General features: G+C 43.0%; 2 protein-coding genes across 2 annotated transcripts in view; one reads left to right on the plus strand and one right to left on the minus strand.

Annotated features, from left to right (window-relative positions):
- Window positions 1-20,271, plus strand: part of tmem132a (transmembrane protein 132A) — a 71,720-nt gene that overhangs the window by 9,161 nt on the left and 42,288 nt on the right.
- On the minus strand, window positions 1,192-5,526 carry LOC134864887 (uncharacterized). Its single transcript, XM_063884209.1, has 8 exons — window positions 4,835-5,526; window positions 4,457-4,534; window positions 3,897-4,002; window positions 2,862-3,598; window positions 2,545-2,728; window positions 2,017-2,274; window positions 1,745-1,916; window positions 1,192-1,413 (listed from the first exon to the last, which is right to left on the minus strand). The coding sequence occupies exons 1-8, from the start codon at window positions 5,213-5,215 to the stop codon at window positions 1,209-1,211; spliced, it is 2,121 nt and encodes a 706-aa protein (XP_063740279.1). The 5' UTR covers window positions 5,216-5,526; the 3' UTR covers window positions 1,192-1,208.

Raw genomic sequence — 20,271 nt, forward strand, 5'->3', positions numbered from 1 at the left:
AAACATAAAGCACATGAATATTCACAGCAGCAAATCAAAAATATAGCATCGTCCACATCATTGCTGTTATTAATTATGATACATTTTGCTAACAGTAGGATATACTACAGCCATCTCAGAGGCTCAACTTCAAAAATGATTCATGTTATTTAAATTGTCAACTTGTAATGCGTGTTTACTACTTGGAACTGGTTGCTACTAGATCGTGGAATTTCGACAGTCAACAGGTAGACTAGAACTACATAATGGCAGAGTATAAAATCCACCGTCCGGTGTTAGCCAACAGATAACAGAAACATGTCGGGACTGGTAGCGCTAACATCTTTAAACTAGGCAAACACGGGACCATATTTATGCAATTTATGTGTTTGTTTATGCAATATGACACTAGTAAGCGTTAATGTTTCTAGCGTCTAGTGTAAGCGGACATTTTATGTTTCACGCGAGCAAACTTGAATGTTTAAAGACGTCAATTCAATAGACCTACATCGTAAGCTGAAGGCAGCCACGTTAGGCTAATGTGCAAGTGTTGGTGTTTAAAACCACGTTATGCTAATGTGTGCTGATGTATGCTGTTCTGTATTTGCAGAATAATTGACGAGTAAAGGAAGGATTTAAAACCTAAATGCACGCCTGGAAGATTCCTTGTGTCCAAGTGTGCAACATTTAGCCTACTGCAACTACTGCTACTGCTTGATAAATTAACATAAATGAAATCAACAGAACTTACGGTGTTTTACTGCCATCCTGACACAGAGCTCCAGGGTGTTTTCTCTTCAGATGTTCGTGCATCGCTGATGTACTGCTGTGGTAAGCCGACTGAAATTTGCATAGTCTGCAAATAACCACATTATTAGTCGCGTTGAGGGTGAAAAATTCCCAGACTTTAGAAGTCCGTGTGCGTGTTTTTTTCGCTATGTGCTCTTCAGTGCCATGTTCAGTTAGAATTCTTCTTCTTCCGTTTTAAACTAAGGCGTCTAACACCGATTGGCGACTCTGGTGCATAGTTACTGCCACCGCTGGACTGGAGTGAGAGTTCATCTAGTGGGTTGTTTGGAACGGGACTTCAACCAAAAAAAAAAAAAAAAAACGACGCATCGACGCAAATTATTCATGTCGACGAATTTATGACGTCGAATAAGTCGACTATGTCGACTAGTCGTCCCAGCTCTAGTTCAAATTAATCCAACCATAGATATGACACACGACTATGTACATCTCAAAATACAAATCATATCTGCAATCAACTTTCTATTATGCTTACCAAAAGATGGCTCCTGTAAGACTTTCCTCACAATGTAGCCGCCCTTCTTATACTTTGGATACCGCAGGTTGAACATCATCTCGCCATCGTGTCTGCTCCGCTGCTCCCTGTTGGCATTCTCGTTGAAATGCAAAGCAGCCAGGATCCCTCTAAGAACAGAACACAAACAGAATAATCAGGAACAAGATGACCATTCTTAACAGCGAAACATAAACAAGTCAACCCAAAAGAGCCCATGTTACCCCTCTATTTATCAGGTTGCACTGCCTAACAGTGGCTGCCCAAACCAGGCACAAGGCCCTGACCCTTGCCTACAAAACCACTTCAGGACATGTACATTTCCTGTGCACTGCAAATGTTGCAAGCTGTGATTTTGTCCTCGATTGTAAGTCGCTCTGGATAAAAGCGTCTGGCAAGTGTAATGTAATAGAATGTAATAATGTCCTAAAAGAATGTTTCACGGAATATTTCTTTGATTACCTGCTCTCCATCCCTTTGTATGAAAAGTGGCACATCTTTGGCGCAAAGTGGGTAATCACGCTATGGAATGCTTCGAGGTAGGATGTCTGGTGTGACGGGGACAGGCGTTGTATATCTGCACACAGCCTCTTGTTCCGGATGATCTTCTCCACTTCAATAGACACCTTCGTATCTGAAGAACATTGTACAAAATACATGTAAATTATGCAACATGATGCAACATGATACTGTGATCACAATCTCTGTAAAATAAACATTAGGAGTATACTAACGACAACTCAGCCACGGTTTACGCTGTTCCCTGCCTTCCAGGACTCCGTGCGCACAAGAAGAGAACAGTCCCTCGAACCCGGTGTGCCTGTTGTGGATGTGATCGATGACTGATGTCCATTTGTCCACCACAAGTTGTCCACTGCCAGGAGGCGTCGAGACCACGGACCAGTACAGATGGTTTATAATACTTCCCACCCAGGGTTTGAGGTCCTGGCAACCTCTAGTTTGTCCAAGGCTCTGCAGCTTCTTCTTGACACCTGAGTAAACATGTGTAGATGAATAAATAAATAGAAATCTAATGTACTGCTTGAAGGTCTTGACTCCAAGGGCATAACTAAAACCCTTTTTAGATACATGAACAGCCTGTAATAGCCTGAAATAGGCCCTGTCCTCCACACACACAAGGATTTCACACATAAAATTTGTCCAAACCCAAAAAATCATATCTTTCAAAAAGGAATGTCAAGGTAGTGCTTCAAGTCTCTCTTAAAAATTACATTAAACAGGTTTAAACATGTTGCACTTACTCTTGGCTACATGCCATATGTCAAACTGGTGCGTGATGTCTGGATGGTCCTCTCTAATCATCATGTTGATGCCTATGTGTCTGTCTGTCACGAGAGTTCCGACATCCACAAAGCCCTGGACTTTCTCAAGGGATCGCTGCAGTCCCACTTTCTCCATGTGGTAGGACCCTCCAACCTCATTGCTCTAAAACATAAAAAGCAGGAGATTTTGATGAGCATAACATTGACTAGTATAAAATTGTCCTTACTACGACAGAAGAGTGTGTTTTCTATACTGGGCAGGACTCACATAGAGGCATAATACATCTGAAATGTACCTGTACAAGTTGTACGTCAATAACAGCTGTTTTCCGGAGCTCCATTGTTGAGTAGGTGCCGTACTTAGCGCAATGCCCTGGGGTGTCGGCACGCCCGTCACCACCACACACGATGGGTTCCCCTTCTGCCTGTAGCAGACAGAGCATGGCAAACTGCTGCTCGCCCCAAACTCGCTTCACAGCTTTGAAAAGCACCTGGTCCTGATGTCTGAAGAACGATCTTTCCGACATCACAGCAACGCCCAATCTGGATAGGACACGCAGCACCTTGGTGACAGTGGCCCCACTGAAGAGAATGGCAGCGGACAACAACACATTCCCAGCTGCTGTTCTGCCGAAGAAAGGTTGACTGTTCCATAGTCCTTGGTTCCCACATCCCCCGCACTGGATGGTGACCTGCAACTGTGTTCCTACTTCTTTACACTGCCAGGACAGTGACCTGCTCCCACAAAGTCCACAGCTGCACCATGTTGACAACAGCGTCACCAGGCATTCCCAGAACACAAGAAAAACGCTACCTGCTGGCGCCTCAGGTGGCGGCACTGGTGGAGTATTGTGTTCAGGACTCTCTTCAGCTGAATCATCAGAGGACGGCAGCTTGTAGTCGGGATCATCTGTCGACATGTTGTCATCTGAGTCAGAGCCACAAGAGGTTGAGTTGTCGGTGTTGTGAAAGCAAAAGCAGTCATCCTCAGTCTGAGTCCCAACAGTGACCATTGATGTAGTAGCCTGCACACCTGGGGAAAAAACAATGTTTAGTATATAGAAATCAGTGTCAGCTTGAAGGAAATCTTCATTCAATACACACAACTTTTTGTGAAGCTTGCTCGCACTAGTAAATTTGTAGATTGTAAAATAGTCTTTTCCTAAGACAGATAGTTTTTCCAACATTCTTGTGTAGATGTGAAAATAGATGTTTGACATAGAAAAGGATTGTCATTAGTGATGTATCTATCTACACAAGATGCAATGCTGAAAAGACCCGTTTCCCCGGACATCTGTTTGGCTAAAATACGTACATAAATGATAAAATACCTTTAGTCCGTCCCCTTCCTTTGAACTGCATAGCCACCGTCCTTGTTGGTGGCCTCAGACACACTTGAACGGAAAAGTCACTGTGCTGATCTTCTGTTGAATTCACCTGAATAAATAAGTAAGTAAATAAATAAATGTGTGTATACATATGTGTGTGTGTGTAAAAGTTAAAAAAAAAATTAAAAAATAGAGTTTCCTTCCAACACAGGTAACCTAGTAAAAAGTAGACCAGTGTATTTGTCTTACAATCAGCTGATTCTGCACTGGTTGAATTGAGTTTGTGGTGGGTCCTTGTTAGGTTTTTAGTGTTTTTCAGTAATGACAGTCCATCTATCTAGTTAGGTACAATGGAGTAAATGGTGTAACGGTTATGTTATATGTGCTACTGTTGTAATTACACCACAAAAGTACTTTTACTTTTAACACCTCTGGAGATGGTGAGGGTGAAGGTCTGAGAGAGGGGGCACTGGCACTTGATATACTGTAATGCTGTGTGTAGTTAGTCAAATAAAATCTTTAGTCAGTAACTTAGTTGACCTGAACGCTTTCCGAAAACTTACATCAGTAGATGGGTCCCCGTCAGGAAAGTCATCGCTTTCCTCTTCAGCAACATACTCAGACTGGCATTCCTGTAGTACCTGAAACATAAATAAATAAATCACAAGATTTAGCGTGAGTTGGAGGGGGAAAAAAACGCTACCGCAAACCTAAAACAAACACTTGAGACTTGACTTTTTGCTAACACTCTGAGGTGAACTTAGCTGAATAGCTAAAGCACTTAGCACTAGTAGCCAGCTGAGCTGAAGTGTTCAGAGCTAGCGCCAACTTCAACTATGAAGAACCACCGCAAGCTGTTTACACAGTGCCAAACACTCATTCCTTTGCATTTCATTTCCCTTCCATTATTAAAATATAGTCCAAAATAAGAAGGTACGTACCTCCAATCTCTGCCTTTTCTCCAGAGCATGAGACCTCCGGCTCTTGACGTCGCCGTTCGCCCCCGGGGCTAACCTCGAGCTTGTCCCTCGATGAAATATACGCGGAACCGAATTGGGCAGCAAAACCTTCTTCAGACGAACATCAATACCAAGCTGCTCCTTCAGAGCGGGGATCGAGTCGTAGCACTCCTCTTCAAAATGCGCTGAGCAAAGTACAGACGACGAGCTTGGCTTCCATACTGTTCCTTTCGGACCAGCTCTTGTCCTACAAACTTGTTGCGTCCAGAGTTCACACAAAGCAGGGTCTTTCGGAAACCGATGAAGGGTAAAACCGTTCTCCCTGGTGTTTGAACAATACGCTGCAACACACCGCTCAGGCATGTTCTCAACAAAAATATTAAGAACAAAACTTTAAAGATGCTAAAACTGCGAGTACGACTTACTGTGACTAGAAATGATCAAGGTCAAGGGTGGCAGCAGGTGCAATCAGGTCTAAAAGCGTTCCGGAGCATACGTCATCTTTATGTTGGAACGTTGTCAAGACACTGGCCTGTGGATTTCAGTGGCTTGCGTACAAATTTCGAAAATAACAGAGAACCGGGCATATTTATCACAATTATGTATTTCAAATCGAAAATAAAAGTTATTTTAGACTAAATAAAAAAAGGTAGTCTCTAGGTGTCATGAGGTCTTTAATGTTGCTCTCAAAGTGCACCAGATGCATGCAATTCACTTTAAAATGTTTTTTAAAAACTGCCCTAGAGGATGTGAAGTCCACCCTACTCCTAAGACATGCCAACATGACTAAGGCCAGGTTACATGGACCTGGATAAGATGAAGAATATATTGAAGGCGCAACCAGCACAAAACACTATGGGTGCGTAGTGGCTGTGCGCAGTGCAAAACTCCCAGACTTACTTATCCATCAGCATGCCATCTGAGTTCCTTTAATGTTTATTGTACTACCATGTAGAAGGCCATCTTGCCACTACTGATGCTGAAACAAAGCATATGATGAAAATTGTTCACACACATCTTTCCAAACTCAAAACTGAGTTCAACCAGTACGTTCATGACATTGAAGCAAAGTCAAAATGGCTGGACTGGGTGAGGTGGATGGACCCATTCAGAGGGACTGAGAGCAGCAGCAGCCTTCCTGCCAGACTGCAGGAAAATATGGTGAATTTGTTCTCTGATCGTGGGCAAAAGATGGCATGCTGAAAAGTCACTGACAGACTTTTGGTGTGATGTTGCAAAGGAGTATCCAGAGCTGGGGAAATATGCATTGAATGGACTATTGCCTTGTGGATCTACTTATACAGTTAGGTCCATAAATATTTGGACAGAGACAAGGTTTTTCTAAATTTGGCTCTGTACGTTACCACAATGAATTTTAAATGAAACAATTCAGATGCAGTTGAAATGCAGACTTTCAGCTTTAATTCAGTGGGTTGAACAAAAAGATTACATAAAAATGTGAGGAACTAAAGCATTTTGTAAACACAATCCCTTCAATTCAGGGGCTCAAAAGTTATTGGACAAATAAACAATTGAAATGAGTGGCTTGCACCGTGCAGTGAACCCTCTGTATTTACTTTCATGCAGTCTTCTCTTTATGGCAGACTTGGACATTGATACGCCTACCTCCTGGAGAGTGTTGTTCACTTGGTTGGCTGTTGTGAAGGGGTTTCTCTTCACCATGGAAATGATTCTGCGATCATCCATCACTGTGGTGTTCCGTGGACGTCCAGGTCTTTTTGCGTTGCTGAGTGCACCAGTGCTTTCTTATTTTGTCAGGGTGTACCAAAGATTTTGCCACTCCTAATATTGTAGCAATTTCTCGGATGGGTTTTTTCTGCTTTTGTGGCTTAAGGATGGCTTGTTTGACCTGCATGGAGAGCTCCTTTGACCGCATGTTGTCTTCACAGCAAAATCTTTCGAATGCAAGCACCACACCTCAAATCAACTCCAGGCCTTTTATCTGCTTAATTTATGATGTCATCCAATTTGACTGTGGATACCCTCAAATGAAAGCTGAGAGTCTGCACGTTATGTCCATTATATAACAATAATTGGAATACGTTTCAAAGTCAAAGTCCACTTTATTGTCAAAGTTTCCACATGTGTTATACATACAGAAAATTTAAATACCATTTCTGGCAGTCCCAAAGTGCAAATATAAACAAGAACGTATAACATAAAAAGATAAGAGCGTAGAAAAAAAAGGGGGGGTAAAAAGGGGTATAAAAAAAACAACAACTAAGTAATATATACATATGTTGGACACAATCAACACAGTTTGACGGTATTCAGTAAACAGGTAAAAAAAATAAAAAACTTGTGTCAGAGTCCAAATATATAAGGACCTAACGGTATGTGTGAAGTTACCTTTTCGGTCCTGACTCACATCAAAACCAAGCAGAGGAACAGACTGAATGTAGAAAGCAGCCTAGTGATGGCTCTGGCCACACTGACCCCAGAACTATCAAAGCTTATGAAAGATAAGCAAGCTCAAGTGTCTCATTAAACGCTCTAGTGATGTAATAAAAGATGAGAGAGAGAGAGAGAGAGAGAGAGAGAGAGAGAGAGAGAGAGAGAGGGAGATATATCTATATCTATAGATGTACATACACAGATATATAAGGTTACACGCTGCTATTCCGACATACCTCTACTCCGACGTCTAATTGTCGGAGTGGCGGCATTTCCATTTTTTTTTTAAACTTGCCACTATTCCGACAACATTTTTTCCATTGTGGGAGTAGCAGCAGTTTACTTTTTTTTCAGACATTCTGACATGAGGAAATATTAAAAAATATATAAAATGGGGGCTATAGGCTTACATGGGCCTGTAGGCCATCTCTGCAAGTGTGTGTGATGTGCTGGGAGGGTGTCGGAAGGTCTGAATCGGTGGTGCGTTGGGTATGCATAGCTCCACTTAAGTGGTAGCATTCGGAGCGGTAGTTGACACTGTCAGACACGCAGGGCCCCCCTCGTCCCTCATGGATGCTTCTGATAGCCCTCCCCAATCCACCGCCACTGCTCCTCCAAGTCTCTCCATCGTCATCCCGTCAGCTCCGGTCTACAGCTGCGCAGAATTGGGAGCAGCCTCGATGGCTTGCATAGCTTTAACTTCTTTGAGTGATTCCATTGCAGATTGGATGCATCCTTGAAAAGTTCATTTATTTCATTAAGTCAATTAAAAACATTAAGCTCATATTATATGGATATGGCTTACAGCTAATAAAAACCCCAAAATCAGTATCTCAGAATATTAGAATATTACATAAGACCAATAAAAAAAAAAAAAGATTTTTAATACGAAAATGTCGGCCTTTGGAAAAGAATGTTCATATGTATGCACTACTTGGTTGGGCCTCCTATTGCATGAATTACTGCATCAATGTGATGTGCCATGGAGGCAATCAGCCTGTGGCACTGCTGAGGTGTTATGGAAGCCCAGGTTGCTTTGACAGCGGCCTTCAGCTTGTGTGCATTTTTGGGTCTTGTGGCTCTCATCTTCCTCTTGACAATACCCCATAGATTCTCTATAGGGATCAGGTCAGGCGAATTTGCTGGCCAATCAAGCACAGTAATCCCGTGGTCATTAAACCAGGTCTTAGTACTTTTGGCAGTGTGGGCAGGTGCTAAGTCTTGCTGGAAAATGAAATCAGCATCTCCATAAAGCTTGTCAGACGAAGGAAGCATGAACTGCTCTAAAACTTCCTGGTAGACGGCTGCGTTGACTTTGGACTTCAGAAAACACAGTGGACCAACACCAGCAGAGGACACTGCTCCCCAAATCATCACTGACTGTGGAACCTTCACACTGGACTTCAAGCAACGTGGATTCTGTGCCTCTCCACTCTTCCTCCAGTCCCAGACCTTGATTTCCAATCGAAATGCAAAATGTACTTTCATCTGAAAAGACTTTGGACAACTGAGCAATAGACCTGTTCTTTTTCTCCTTAGCCCAGGTAATACGCTTCTGACATTGTCTCTGGTTCAGGAGTGACTTGACACGAGGAATGTGCCAGTTGTAGCCCATGTCCTGGACACATCTGTGCGTAGTGGCTCATGATGCACTGACTCCAGCCTCAGTCCATTCCTTGTGAAGCTCCCCCAAATTGTTGAATGGCCTTTTCTTGACAATCCTCTCAAGGCTGCGGTTATCCCTGTTGCTTTTGCACCTTTTCCTACCACACTTTTTCCTTCCACTCAACTTTCTATGGGTTAGGTTGAGGTTAGGGGACATCTGGCACCCTCTGGTGGTGCCAGGGTAGAGGCACGGCCACAGGTCTTATTTAAAAACTGTTCATCTCTTATCGGAGGGACAGGTTGGAGTTAAGTTTGGGTTTGGGTTATGGGTAAAAGGTCAGAATTTAGAGTTGGTGGCACTGGCCTGCAGATCTGTGGGTGAGCACTATGTGAATGTTTTAACTGTGAGAGGGATGGAGAGGAAAATAAATCGATGTCGTAGGGTGGGAGTGATTCAACGGACTATTCTTCAGTGCCCGAGGAAGAGGGAGAGGGACGTTACACAGGTGAGTTGGCCCCCCGCGGAGAATGGCCGGGCCGCAAGATCCCAAAAGACTGGACCAGAGAGGATTCAGATCGGGTACGTGTGTCGGTCTGGTTGATCTTATGGGTCCCTTTCATCATGGACCCTCCCTGTGTTTTTGTGCAGACCAGAGGGACCTGCTGCCCAGCCCGGTCCGACTGGGAACCAGTCTCACCTGCGGGGGAAACACAGAGAGGAGCAATGTTGATAGTTTTGGTGGGACATTTGAAATAAGGGTGGGTACTATGGGGCTGTGAGGGAGGTGATTTGGGCTTAGTTTCAAGGAGCGGGGGTGAGGGGAAAGTGAGTCTGTTGGGAACGTGTTTAGGCTTTAGCCGTAACACTGGGAGGGGCAGGAGGGGAGCTCTCCGTAGGTGCAGAGGCTCCCGAGGGCATGTTGGAGGGGAACGTTTGGGGTTAGGGTGGGGGGAGAGGTTAGGGTTAGGGTTGGGATTAGGATGGGGATGTAAGTCTGGGTTAGGGTTGGAGGTAGAGGTAGGGGTGGAGATAAGGTTGAAGTGGACGCTAGGTTTAGGGGTAGGGTTAGGGTTACGGGTAGAGGTAGAAGTAGGGATGGAGGTAGGGTTAAAGTGGACTGTAGGCTTAGGGGTAGGGTTAGTAGTAGGGGTTGGCCCTTCAGAAGTGGGGGCAAGTGGATTTGGTAGTCTGTTTCTAGTCCTGTCAGGGGGTTGGGAGGAAGAAGAAGAGTTAAAGGCAGGTGTCTCCAAAAAATGCTGTAGAGTACGCAATGTGTGTGTGGTCAGCCTGGGGCCGTATCTTTTTGTAGCCCAACCTAAAGCTATATGCAATGCTCTGAGGTTGCAGGGGGGAATGCTTGAGTGTATTTATGGTGGTTGCGTAGTGTTGTTGTAAGATAAGCATGTTTGTGTGCATCCAGTTTATAGTGTTCTGTTGTATTTTCATATATGTTTGTTCTGTGGGTGTGGATGGTCGAATAAACTGAGTAAGTCGGTTGACCTGTCTGGTTTTGCCTGGTGGGAAAACCTGTATGGTGACTTAGTGATCTGCTTTATGTTTGTGATGTATGGCCTGGATTAGTTTAAAGTATTGCTTGCTGTTGTGTGTGGTGGCTGGATCTGGTGGGTGGTTTAATGTATGTTCGTACTGTATGGCTGTGGGTGTAGTGTGTCTATGTATTGTTGTAGCAAATGAGTGTGTGTTGTTATGTGGCCTGGATGAGTACTGTATGTGGCTATGGCTAGTAGTAGCCATGTGTGTTAGCTGTGCATGCTCTCCAACACCACTCCCCTGTGCAGCCTGGCGTCTACATGAATACATGTTTAGTCGTGTAGTGCGGACCCTCACCTAGGATGATGTAGCTGGTGTTGTCTCCTCAGTTGGTTCTGTATGGCAGTGTTTTTCAACCTCTATTGAACCACGGGAAAAAAATTATATTGGAAAAATCTAGCAGCACACCACAAACCAAAAATATTACAAAATGACACTCTGTAGCCTAATACAGTATATTCAAATACAATGTAGTTTCTCAATTTATGTACACTCACTCAGTGTGAAACCTGGGCCTGTTTAGATGAACACAAAGCCGATATCCTGGCAGGAATGGAAGAAAGACACACACAAAGCTCTTCCTCAACATTACTCAGTCTCTCTCTGTTTTTTGCTTTTATCGCAGTCAGGCTTGAAAAGCTCAGCTCACACAGATATGTTGTGGAAAATGGGAGCAAAGTCAGAATAGCTTTGTTGGCCAGAATAGGGAACTCCTTGGAAGCAGTCAGCCAAAAACTGTCCAAAGGAAGATCAGCAAATCTTCAGTTCAGTTCGTTCCTCCTGCTCCTGTAAAGGCATGTCCTTTCCAACAACTGATGCTGAGCTGTATGGGTCCCTAACCCAGTCGAGACATTCAGTGGAGGCTGAAGAGAAATAAAATGACAACTTCTCCTCAAGAGTTTTCAAATGTTTATCTATTACCTCGCACAGTGCAGCAGTGTGATCTTGCCGTTTCTCTGTGAGTGGGAACATCTCAAGGTTGGCACTTTGCACATGTTGTTGCCAGAGATGCACCTTTAAACGGATTTCTTTTATTTTATCTGTGCTTGTAAGCAGGTTTTCATTTTGGCCTTGCATCCGGGTGTTGAGTTCATTCAGATGATGAAATATATCTGCCAGGTATGCCAGCTTTGCACACCACTCATCCCTTGAAAACAGATTGGAGTAATCGGACCTCTCGTTTGTCAGAAACACCTTAAGTTCCTCCTGCAGCTCATAGACATGGGCCAGCACCTTGCCGCGCGACAACCATCGGACCTCCGTATGGAGCAATAGGGCTGTATGCTCCTCTCCCATTTCCTCACACAAAGATGCAAACATACGACTTTCCAAAGGTTGTGTCTATACAAAGATCACTATGCGCACAACATCATCCAACACAGGAACTAGTTCTGCTGGTAAAGTCTTCGCAACGAGCCTTTGGTGCGCCGATCATGGCTGCAGCTCCATCAGTGCAAACACTTGTGCAATTTTCCCACGTAAGTCCTCCCTGGTCAAGATATTCCGAAGCGACCCAAAAAAATTCCCCTCCTGTCGTTTTCTCTGGCAGTGTCTTGCAAAATAAGAAGTTTTCTCTAATGGCATCTCCATCCACAAAAGGCACATTGGCCAATAGCTGAGCATGGCCACTAATGTCTGTAGACTCATCAAGTAGCAATGCAAATTTCCCACTGATGCGTATCTTTTCCAAAACATGACTTTCGATGTCTGTAGACATGTCATTAATACGTCTGGCAATTGTGTTATCTGAGAGTGGGACTTTAGCTATGTCTTTAACCGTGTCAGGGCTGAGCATCTCGTTGACCATGGCTTTGCAGGCAGGTAGTATTAAGGTCTTTGCCACAGTGTGGGACTTTTTGGATTTAGCTACGAGTTCAGCAACTAGGTAACTAGCTTTGAGGGCTTTCTCATTTACCTTTGTGGTTTTTCTCATAAAAGTTGCCTGTTTCGCTGTGTTTTCATGCAGGCGAACAAAATAGTCCATCGGCTTGTTTAGAAGCAACGGGTGTTTAGTGTGGAGATGGTGTTTAAGCTTGCTTGGCACCATGGCACTGTTGTACAGCTTCTCCCCACACACCAAGCATAATGGAGTCGGTGTTGTCTCATCCCCGGTGAAAGTAAATCCGAACGAAAGATAGCTCTTGTTGTATTGCCTCGAGCTCACCGTCTTTGTTTTCTTTTTACCACCACTTGTACTAGGGCCTTCATCTGGGTCAGAATCTTGTCCAGGGCCAAGTTCGGAGTTTGCACTTTTCCTTTTTAAAAACTTCTCCATCACTGTCACCACGACCTGTCGCAGGCGTCACTAATGGTCTTGTCTCTAAGAAGGAACGAAGCAATTAGCTACCTGTTGCCTCCTGGACGAATATTAGGGGAGACCGGGGCTTGTTGTCACACTTTTTACACTCTTATATATTTCTTGGAATCAATACATCATATATAAAACAAATGTGTACCAGATGAAAGACAAAAGTTTCAGGTATATATTTTGTATTCATATCATGTTCATATCTTGTGTCAGTGCAGCGTTATAAGCAATCAAATAGAGATTGTGAACATGTGACAAGTTGCCCCGCCAACGGGTAAGTTGTCACACTATATGGTGTAAGATGTCACACTGCAATTAATAAAACAAGGACAAAATTATTCTTGTTATTTTTTTACTTCAATGTGAATAAACCTTGACATAAAACATTATGCAACATTAAACTAGTCCCAAACTAATCCTGTACGATCTATTCAAAAACTAAAACAAAACCTGACCTCAGTCAGTCCTGGAACATCCAGTCATAAAATCTCAAACAAAGCTGACCTCACTAGTCAGACTCCTCATCTGGGTCGCAGTTCTGACATACGTACACAGATTTGCCAGGGGTGCATTCTTCGTGGGCCCATCCTTTGCATATTATGCGCAGGCAAGGGTCACCAGGGTACCCCTTTCCCCAGATGTCAGTGACCCCACCTGCTTGAACCCACGCCTGGCTACCAATCGGTCTGGTTTCTGTACTGTTGTCACGCCAGTTTCATCCATGTTCCAGATATCTCCTGGTCCCAGGGAATGTCTGGTTAACACTTTCCCCAGATTGTCAAAAAAAGACTTAACATTCTCTTTGTTAAAGGCACTTTAACAAGGAGATTTTTTCTGGCAAGGCTAGTTGCTTCTGGTTTTCTGAGTGAGGGTGAAGGGTGCCGCTTTAGGAAGCCTGTAAACCATTCAGCGCTGGCTTTTTCTTTGTCAGACCAGGCTTGAGGAAATGTCAGGCCCTGTGCCAATGCAAATTCATATGCCAGCTTTCTCACCTCAGATGGGGACAAACCAAAATAGATGTCAGATGATCTCTTAATATATTTCTCAACCTGTAGTTCCATCTCTGTACTAAAAACCTGCCGTGGTGATTTGTACCCAACCACTGTAGTTAGGACAGCTGTCTGACTCTGTATTTCAGCTGGGGTGAACGTCTTGCAGTACCGAGCCAAGGTACGGTAGTTGACATTCCTTTGCTGTACTCCTGATTGACTTTTTAGCTAGGGTCACCTGTCGGACTGCCCTCAGCATCACGTCAGGCGCTGCACTGCCATGTTCTGTTTTTCTTTTGTAATTCCTGACCATGTCTTCTCACTTTCTCCTCACCTTTAAATCACTCTTTTTTTCTGTAAAAATAAAGTGAAAATTTCATTACAACAACTGCTGATAAGCAGACTGTCTTTGTTTATTCAAATCATTTTTGAAAGTTGTTAGTCTGGGGTAACTTGTCAAATGTGACAACTAACCCCCAGATGACTGAGACAAGTTGCCCCAAACTACCATGTTTGCTGATGCTAGCTCTAGCTCAAAGTTAGCTTAACACAGAGCAATGACTGAGGTATGACAGGATAACTTAATCTCTTCTCTAACAAGTCCACATGTATCACTGCTAGGATTTTTATCTGAAAGAAGCTTAATTTTAAATATATAAAGTTAATATTTTTTACTTCGGGTTGTGAAAAATGGTTAATTGGTGCTCATCTCAACTTACAATGTGTTGGTGTCTTCTCACACAGGACATGAGACCTGACCATGTAGAGGAAGAAAACTAGTATTCCACTTTTTAGCTCGCCCCTTTGGTGAAGAAGATAATTGCAGTGTGACAACTTACCCGTGTGACAACACGCCCCGGTCTCCCCTACATTACTCTGCCAGTAACTATATCAAAGCACAGACACTCCACGATGGCATATTATTTGCAGATAATAATTAATAAATGTTAATTTTTTTTTTTTTTAAATACTATTGAAAGTGCAATTGGATATTTTTTCACCGCAAACCTGACGATCTCTCACGGCACACTAGTGAGCCGCGGCACAGTGATTGAAAATGACTGCTGTGTGGAACCGTCGGGAAAGAGCTCTCTGGGTGCTTCGAACAGGTAGTCCGAGATGTGATAGTATCTTGGAAGGCCTGTGGGAACACTTGAGGTAGAATTCTAGATATTGCAATGTTTGTAGTTTTACTCCTTTTTAGGAGTAGATGATGAGAGGATGGCCCTTCTTGGCTTGTGGAAAGGAATTCACAGGCGTGTTAGGGTTAGGGGTTAGGGTTAAGGTTAGCTGTTAGAGTTAAGGGGTTAGGGTTTCAAGTTTCAAGGTTTTATTGATCATATGCACGGCATATACAACGTACTGTATATGTTGGCAATAAAAATCTTATATCCCATGCTCCTCCAACAACTCAACATACATGGTGCAAATAAGATAAATAAAATAGGGCAAAAAGAGAGAAGAATATTTACAATAACAACAATAAAGATTTAAGGATGTGAAATATATACATATGTGGAATACATTGAAAGTATTTAAATACTTTACACTGTTGAATGAGGAGGTATGGACAGATGCATATATTACGTACAAACAGTTGTATATGGCAGATATGTATAATATATAGATATGTGTATTATAAACAGATATGTATGGCAAATGTGTATAATATATATATACATATATATATATATAGCCTCTGGTATAAAAAAATATATATATAGCCTGTGGTATAAAACTGTCTCTGAGTCTGGTGTTCTTGGCCCGGATGCTGCGGTACCGTCTGCAAGACGGCTTCAGACAGAACAGATTGTTGCTGGGGTGATGGGGGTCCTTTAATATCCTACCGGCCTTGCAGAGTATCATGGAGTCCATGTTGAACTTCCGCAGCCTGCAGAGGAAGAAGAGCCGCTGTCGAGCTGTCTTGGATATGACCCTGGTGTAATGTGTCCATGTCAGTTCCTCACTAATGTTTACCCCGAGGAACCTGAAGCTGCTGACTCTCTCCACAGGAGTCCCGTCGATGGTGATGGGTGTGTGTGCCTCTCTCTGCCTCTTCCTGTAGTCCACAATCAGCTCCTTTGTTTTGCTGACGTTGAGATGGAGGTTGTTGTCCTAGCACCAAGATGTCAGGGCTCTGACCTCCTCTCTGTACGCCGCCTCGTCGCCGTCTGTGATCAGGCCGATGACGGTCGTGTCGTCAGCAAACTTGATGATGGTGTTGGAGCTGTGTGTGGCCACACAGTCATGCGTGAACAGGGAGTAGAAGAGAGGGTTGAGCACTAAACCCTGAGAGGCTCCGGTGTTGAGGGTCAAGGTGGAGGATGTGATGTTCCCCATCCACACTGCCTGGGATCTGCCCGTCAGGAAGCTCAGGATCCAGTCACAGAGGGCGCTGTTGAGCCCAAGGTCCCTGAACTTAATGATGAGCTTGGAGGGCACAATGGTGTTGAATGCTGAACTGTAGTCAATGAACAGCATTCTCACATAGGTGTTCCTCTGGTCAAGGTGGGAGAGGGCAGTGTGGAGGGTGAGCGAGATGGCATCGTCCGTGGGTTAGGGTTAGGGTTGGATACAGCACTTTGTGAACAGCCAGCTTCTTTAGCAATGAACTTTTGAGGCATACCCTCCTTCTGAAGGGTGTCAATGACTGCCTTCTGGACAACTGTCAAGTCAGCAATCTTCCCCATGATTGTGAAGCCTACTGAACCAGATTGAGAAACCATTTAAAGGCTCAGCACACCTTTGCAGGTGTTTTGAGTTAATTAGCTGATTACAGTGACACCGTGAGGCTACAATATTGACCTTTTTCACAATATTCTAATTTTCTGAGATATACATTTTTTAGTTTTCATTAGCTGTAAGCCGTAGTCATCTAGATTAAGACAAATAAAGACTTGAAATATTTCATTTTGTGTGTAATTTATCCATATAGTGTATGAGCTTAATTTTTTTATTGACTTAATGAAATAAATGAACTGTCTTAATTTATTGAGATGCACCTGTAGATATACAGATATATAGATATAGATATATATATATGTATCCTCCTGGGAACCACAGAAAAAAAGTGTCCTCCAATTTCCTTTTTCTTGCGATTTCCTACCTATATAGGGTTAAAAAAATATCTTGCAAATTAGACTTTTTTAAATTGATTTTTCATTTTACAGAACGTCCACTGTAGAGGACATAAGGACCATCTTAGTGGGAAAAGAGAGCCAAAACTAAAATATGAAAACGTAAGATATTATGCTTGTAGAGTGATATTAAACAAAGAATTAATTCACCTTTATTTAAAATTAAATGAATAATGGATCTGAAAATTGCTGTAACTGCTTTTTCATTGCTGTAACTGCTTTTTGTCGATACCGATCAGAAGTTTCGAAATAAATCTTATTGACTACACATGGAGCACTGCCCAAACTAGGCTGCAACTGAACAACAACACGTACTAAAATGTCCATATCATTTAATAGGTCCCCTTGAGTCCTTTGACTTTGTCATTCCTCATTGTTCTTCATTTTCCTCCTTGCATTTTTAGTAGTGACACTCCTAGAAACACCTTTTCTGTTTCTTAATGCAGAGAAACATCTTGCATTTGGAACACCTTATGTACATGTTGCCTTTGCAGCCCTGATTTCTGCATCTTTCTGCATACTTGATATCCATCATCTCTGGCATGTGCCTGACTCCTTGTTTGCGCACAGCTCTGGTTGTGGGAACCTCTGTTTGGTTGGTGGCTCATACACTTCTTCACTCTCTTCTCGCCACCCATGTTGTCGTTGTACTCCCTGATCACTGCAGGTCTTCTCACCTGGAGATGAACTTTTTTTTTTTTTGGACCATCTGGTGCAGACATCTTCCGGTTCTTTGTCATGTGCAGTGCAAGCAATCAGCATCAGGTTTGTTGTCAAACCATTTTGTGATGGCTAGCTCAGGACTCTTTCTTTCAGGTGCTCCTTTCCCCTGATTTCTCAACTGCTTGTCTCCTGTCAGCTGGCACGTTTTTGGGACTCTGTTTTTCATTATTGTTCCAGTTGCTGGAAGGCCTTTTGCCAGCAATGCATCCATGAGATGGATTGTTGTGGAGTATCGGTCAAAGAATAGGTGACTTCCTGTGGGAACAGTTTCAACCATTCGTAGGACTAATGCTGCTGAAACACCCAATCTTTGCTCCCTGAAGGTATTCTTCCCCTTGGTACACCTCAAAATTCAGCATCAGAACATTTGGAGAAGCAAGAACCAACACTTTTAGGCCAGTAGGGTTTGGCTTGCCTTGAACATGTTGCCTGGCTGGACAGTGGCCTGTGAATGGGATGATTTGCTCATCAGTGCAGACCTTGTCAGTCTTTGGAAGACCGGGACAGCCTTGCCTCACGCGATCAAGCAATGGCCTGAATCTCCAAAGAGTATCTGCCTTCTTGGTTTCCTCCGTTACAGCCAGGTCATCAACGATCTTGAATGAGGTTATCAGCTTGAAGAACCTATCCCTAGACATTTTGCTGCTTATAACTGGCACTTTGTTTTTTTTGGCCCAAAACATTTTGATTCTTGGATAGCCTAGGCAGGCCGTGTGGACTCAAATGCCAAAAAAGAACTTTATTTCTTCTGGAGTTGTATTCAGGGACATTCCTATAGTGTGGAAGTCTCTTTGATTAGAGAACTCCGCCAAATCCTCAAATGTCAGTGTATTGGGTAAAGTAATGTTGTGTTCTGTGAATTTCTCTACGAGGCAAGGAGTCCAAACAAAGTAGTAAGGTTCTAATAAAGCTGATTTATTTTCAGTTGTGATGAAGATATACATACTCAATATTGAGGTTTCTGGGTTTAATGAGCCACAGACTGTAAGCAGGTACTGTCTTACATTTCAACCCAGGGCCTCGACTTTGTGAAAGAGAAAAGGGGCAGTCTCTTTATGACAAGACATATGTGTATTTTTGAGTGTGGTGCGGGTTGGTTTCTTGTTGGAAGACAGGCAGAGTCCTTGCCTCTTGGATCCAGTAGTTCCGGGTCGCATCCAATCATCTAATCCTCCTCTACTCTATCATATCGTTCCTCTCGCGTGCAGTATCCAGGTAACTGGCACCACTATCTCCTTCTGCCTTCTCTTGGGCCTCTTGGCCTCTCCCACAATTCTGGAATGTGCAGTTAGTGTTCACTGTGAATAAAGTAGCACAATGCAGTTCCTTTCTTATGTTTAGCCCACCATAAACTCTGTCATGAAGCTCACTTCTTTTCATAGTTTGAAACCCTCTCTGGTAGCTTTTATACATAAACATGTCTTTTTGAGCAATAATAGGGCTCAAGGCTGCTAGCACACATAACATTCCTGTAGTGGTGGTCAGTAACTAAGGACAATTACAAAAGTTCATTAAAATGTGAAAGATAAAGTTTATGTAGCAATAATAAACATAAAAACTATTTTATATATATGTTTTTTCCAGGACCGATAAAAAAAACGTTAATGCTTCCCTATAAAATGTACGTGCTACTCTTGAGCCACAGAGGGCGACGTCTTTCCTGCTCATCCCTTTCTGTGTCTGTGTCTGTATCTGTCTGCTCATCTGAGACTCCAGCATCTTTTTCTTCTTCTTCTTCTTCTTCTTCTTCTTCACCCTGTTCTATGCCAGGTGTGAAATCCTCATCTCTCTCATCATCTGAAAGCTCCAAATCTAGATGTCCTTCAACTATCTGGTAGAAAATATGCTCTGCTTCAGTTCTGTTACCTCATTAAGTCTGTGAAGATGGTCCTGATGTCCACTAGAACGGACATTTATAAAAAGGCTGTTATTTCAAAACACAACTTATTTAACTGCTTTCAGAAGAAATTAAATTGTTCCTAATGAACAAGAACATATATGATCTCTATAGTAAAATATCAAAAGATCAACAATATTTGACTTACCTCTCCTCGTCTAAAAATGTTTTTTTGTTCCAGTTGCTGCTGTGCTGGTACTTGCATTGTTTACACAGTTTATACTACCATTAATATTATTATTATTGTTGTTTCTATTGCACTATTCTATTGTATGTTGAGTTGTGGGAGGAGCCTCATTTGCATGCATGCACCTGATTCATGTGCATGTGACAAATATTATTTTCACTCACAATAAGTGTCAATGTGAAGTTTAAATTAATTTGTATTAAGGGTGAGTTATAAAAGTGATTTAAATTTATTTAATGAGCAGTTGGGTTAAATACAATTACAAAGGGTTTAATACAAGAGAAAATGTAGGCGAATCATCCAAATGAGTGAGGGGGTACTTGCCTACCAGCTCAAGGGGTACACAAGACAGAAAAGATTGGGAACCACTGCTCTAGAGGGCCCTGGGCTCACTGCCGGGCACTGTGGAGTTGATAAGCATTTGCCAGAGAACACCAGAACTGGCAGGTACTCTCTTTACAGATGAGGGCAGGCTCACCCTGAGCACATGTGACACACGTGAGAGGGTCTGGAGAAGCTGTGGAGAAAGTTCTGTAACATCGTTCAGCAGGACTGGATGGTGATGGGTTAGTGACGCACCACCTGAATCCTGAAATCGCCTGACCT

The sequence above is a fragment of the Eleginops maclovinus genome, chromosome 5, assembly GCF_036324505.1.
Source record: "Eleginops maclovinus isolate JMC-PN-2008 ecotype Puerto Natales chromosome 5, JC_Emac_rtc_rv5, whole genome shotgun sequence".
Classification (NCBI taxonomy): domain Eukaryota; kingdom Metazoa; phylum Chordata; class Actinopteri; order Perciformes; family Eleginopidae; genus Eleginops; species Eleginops maclovinus.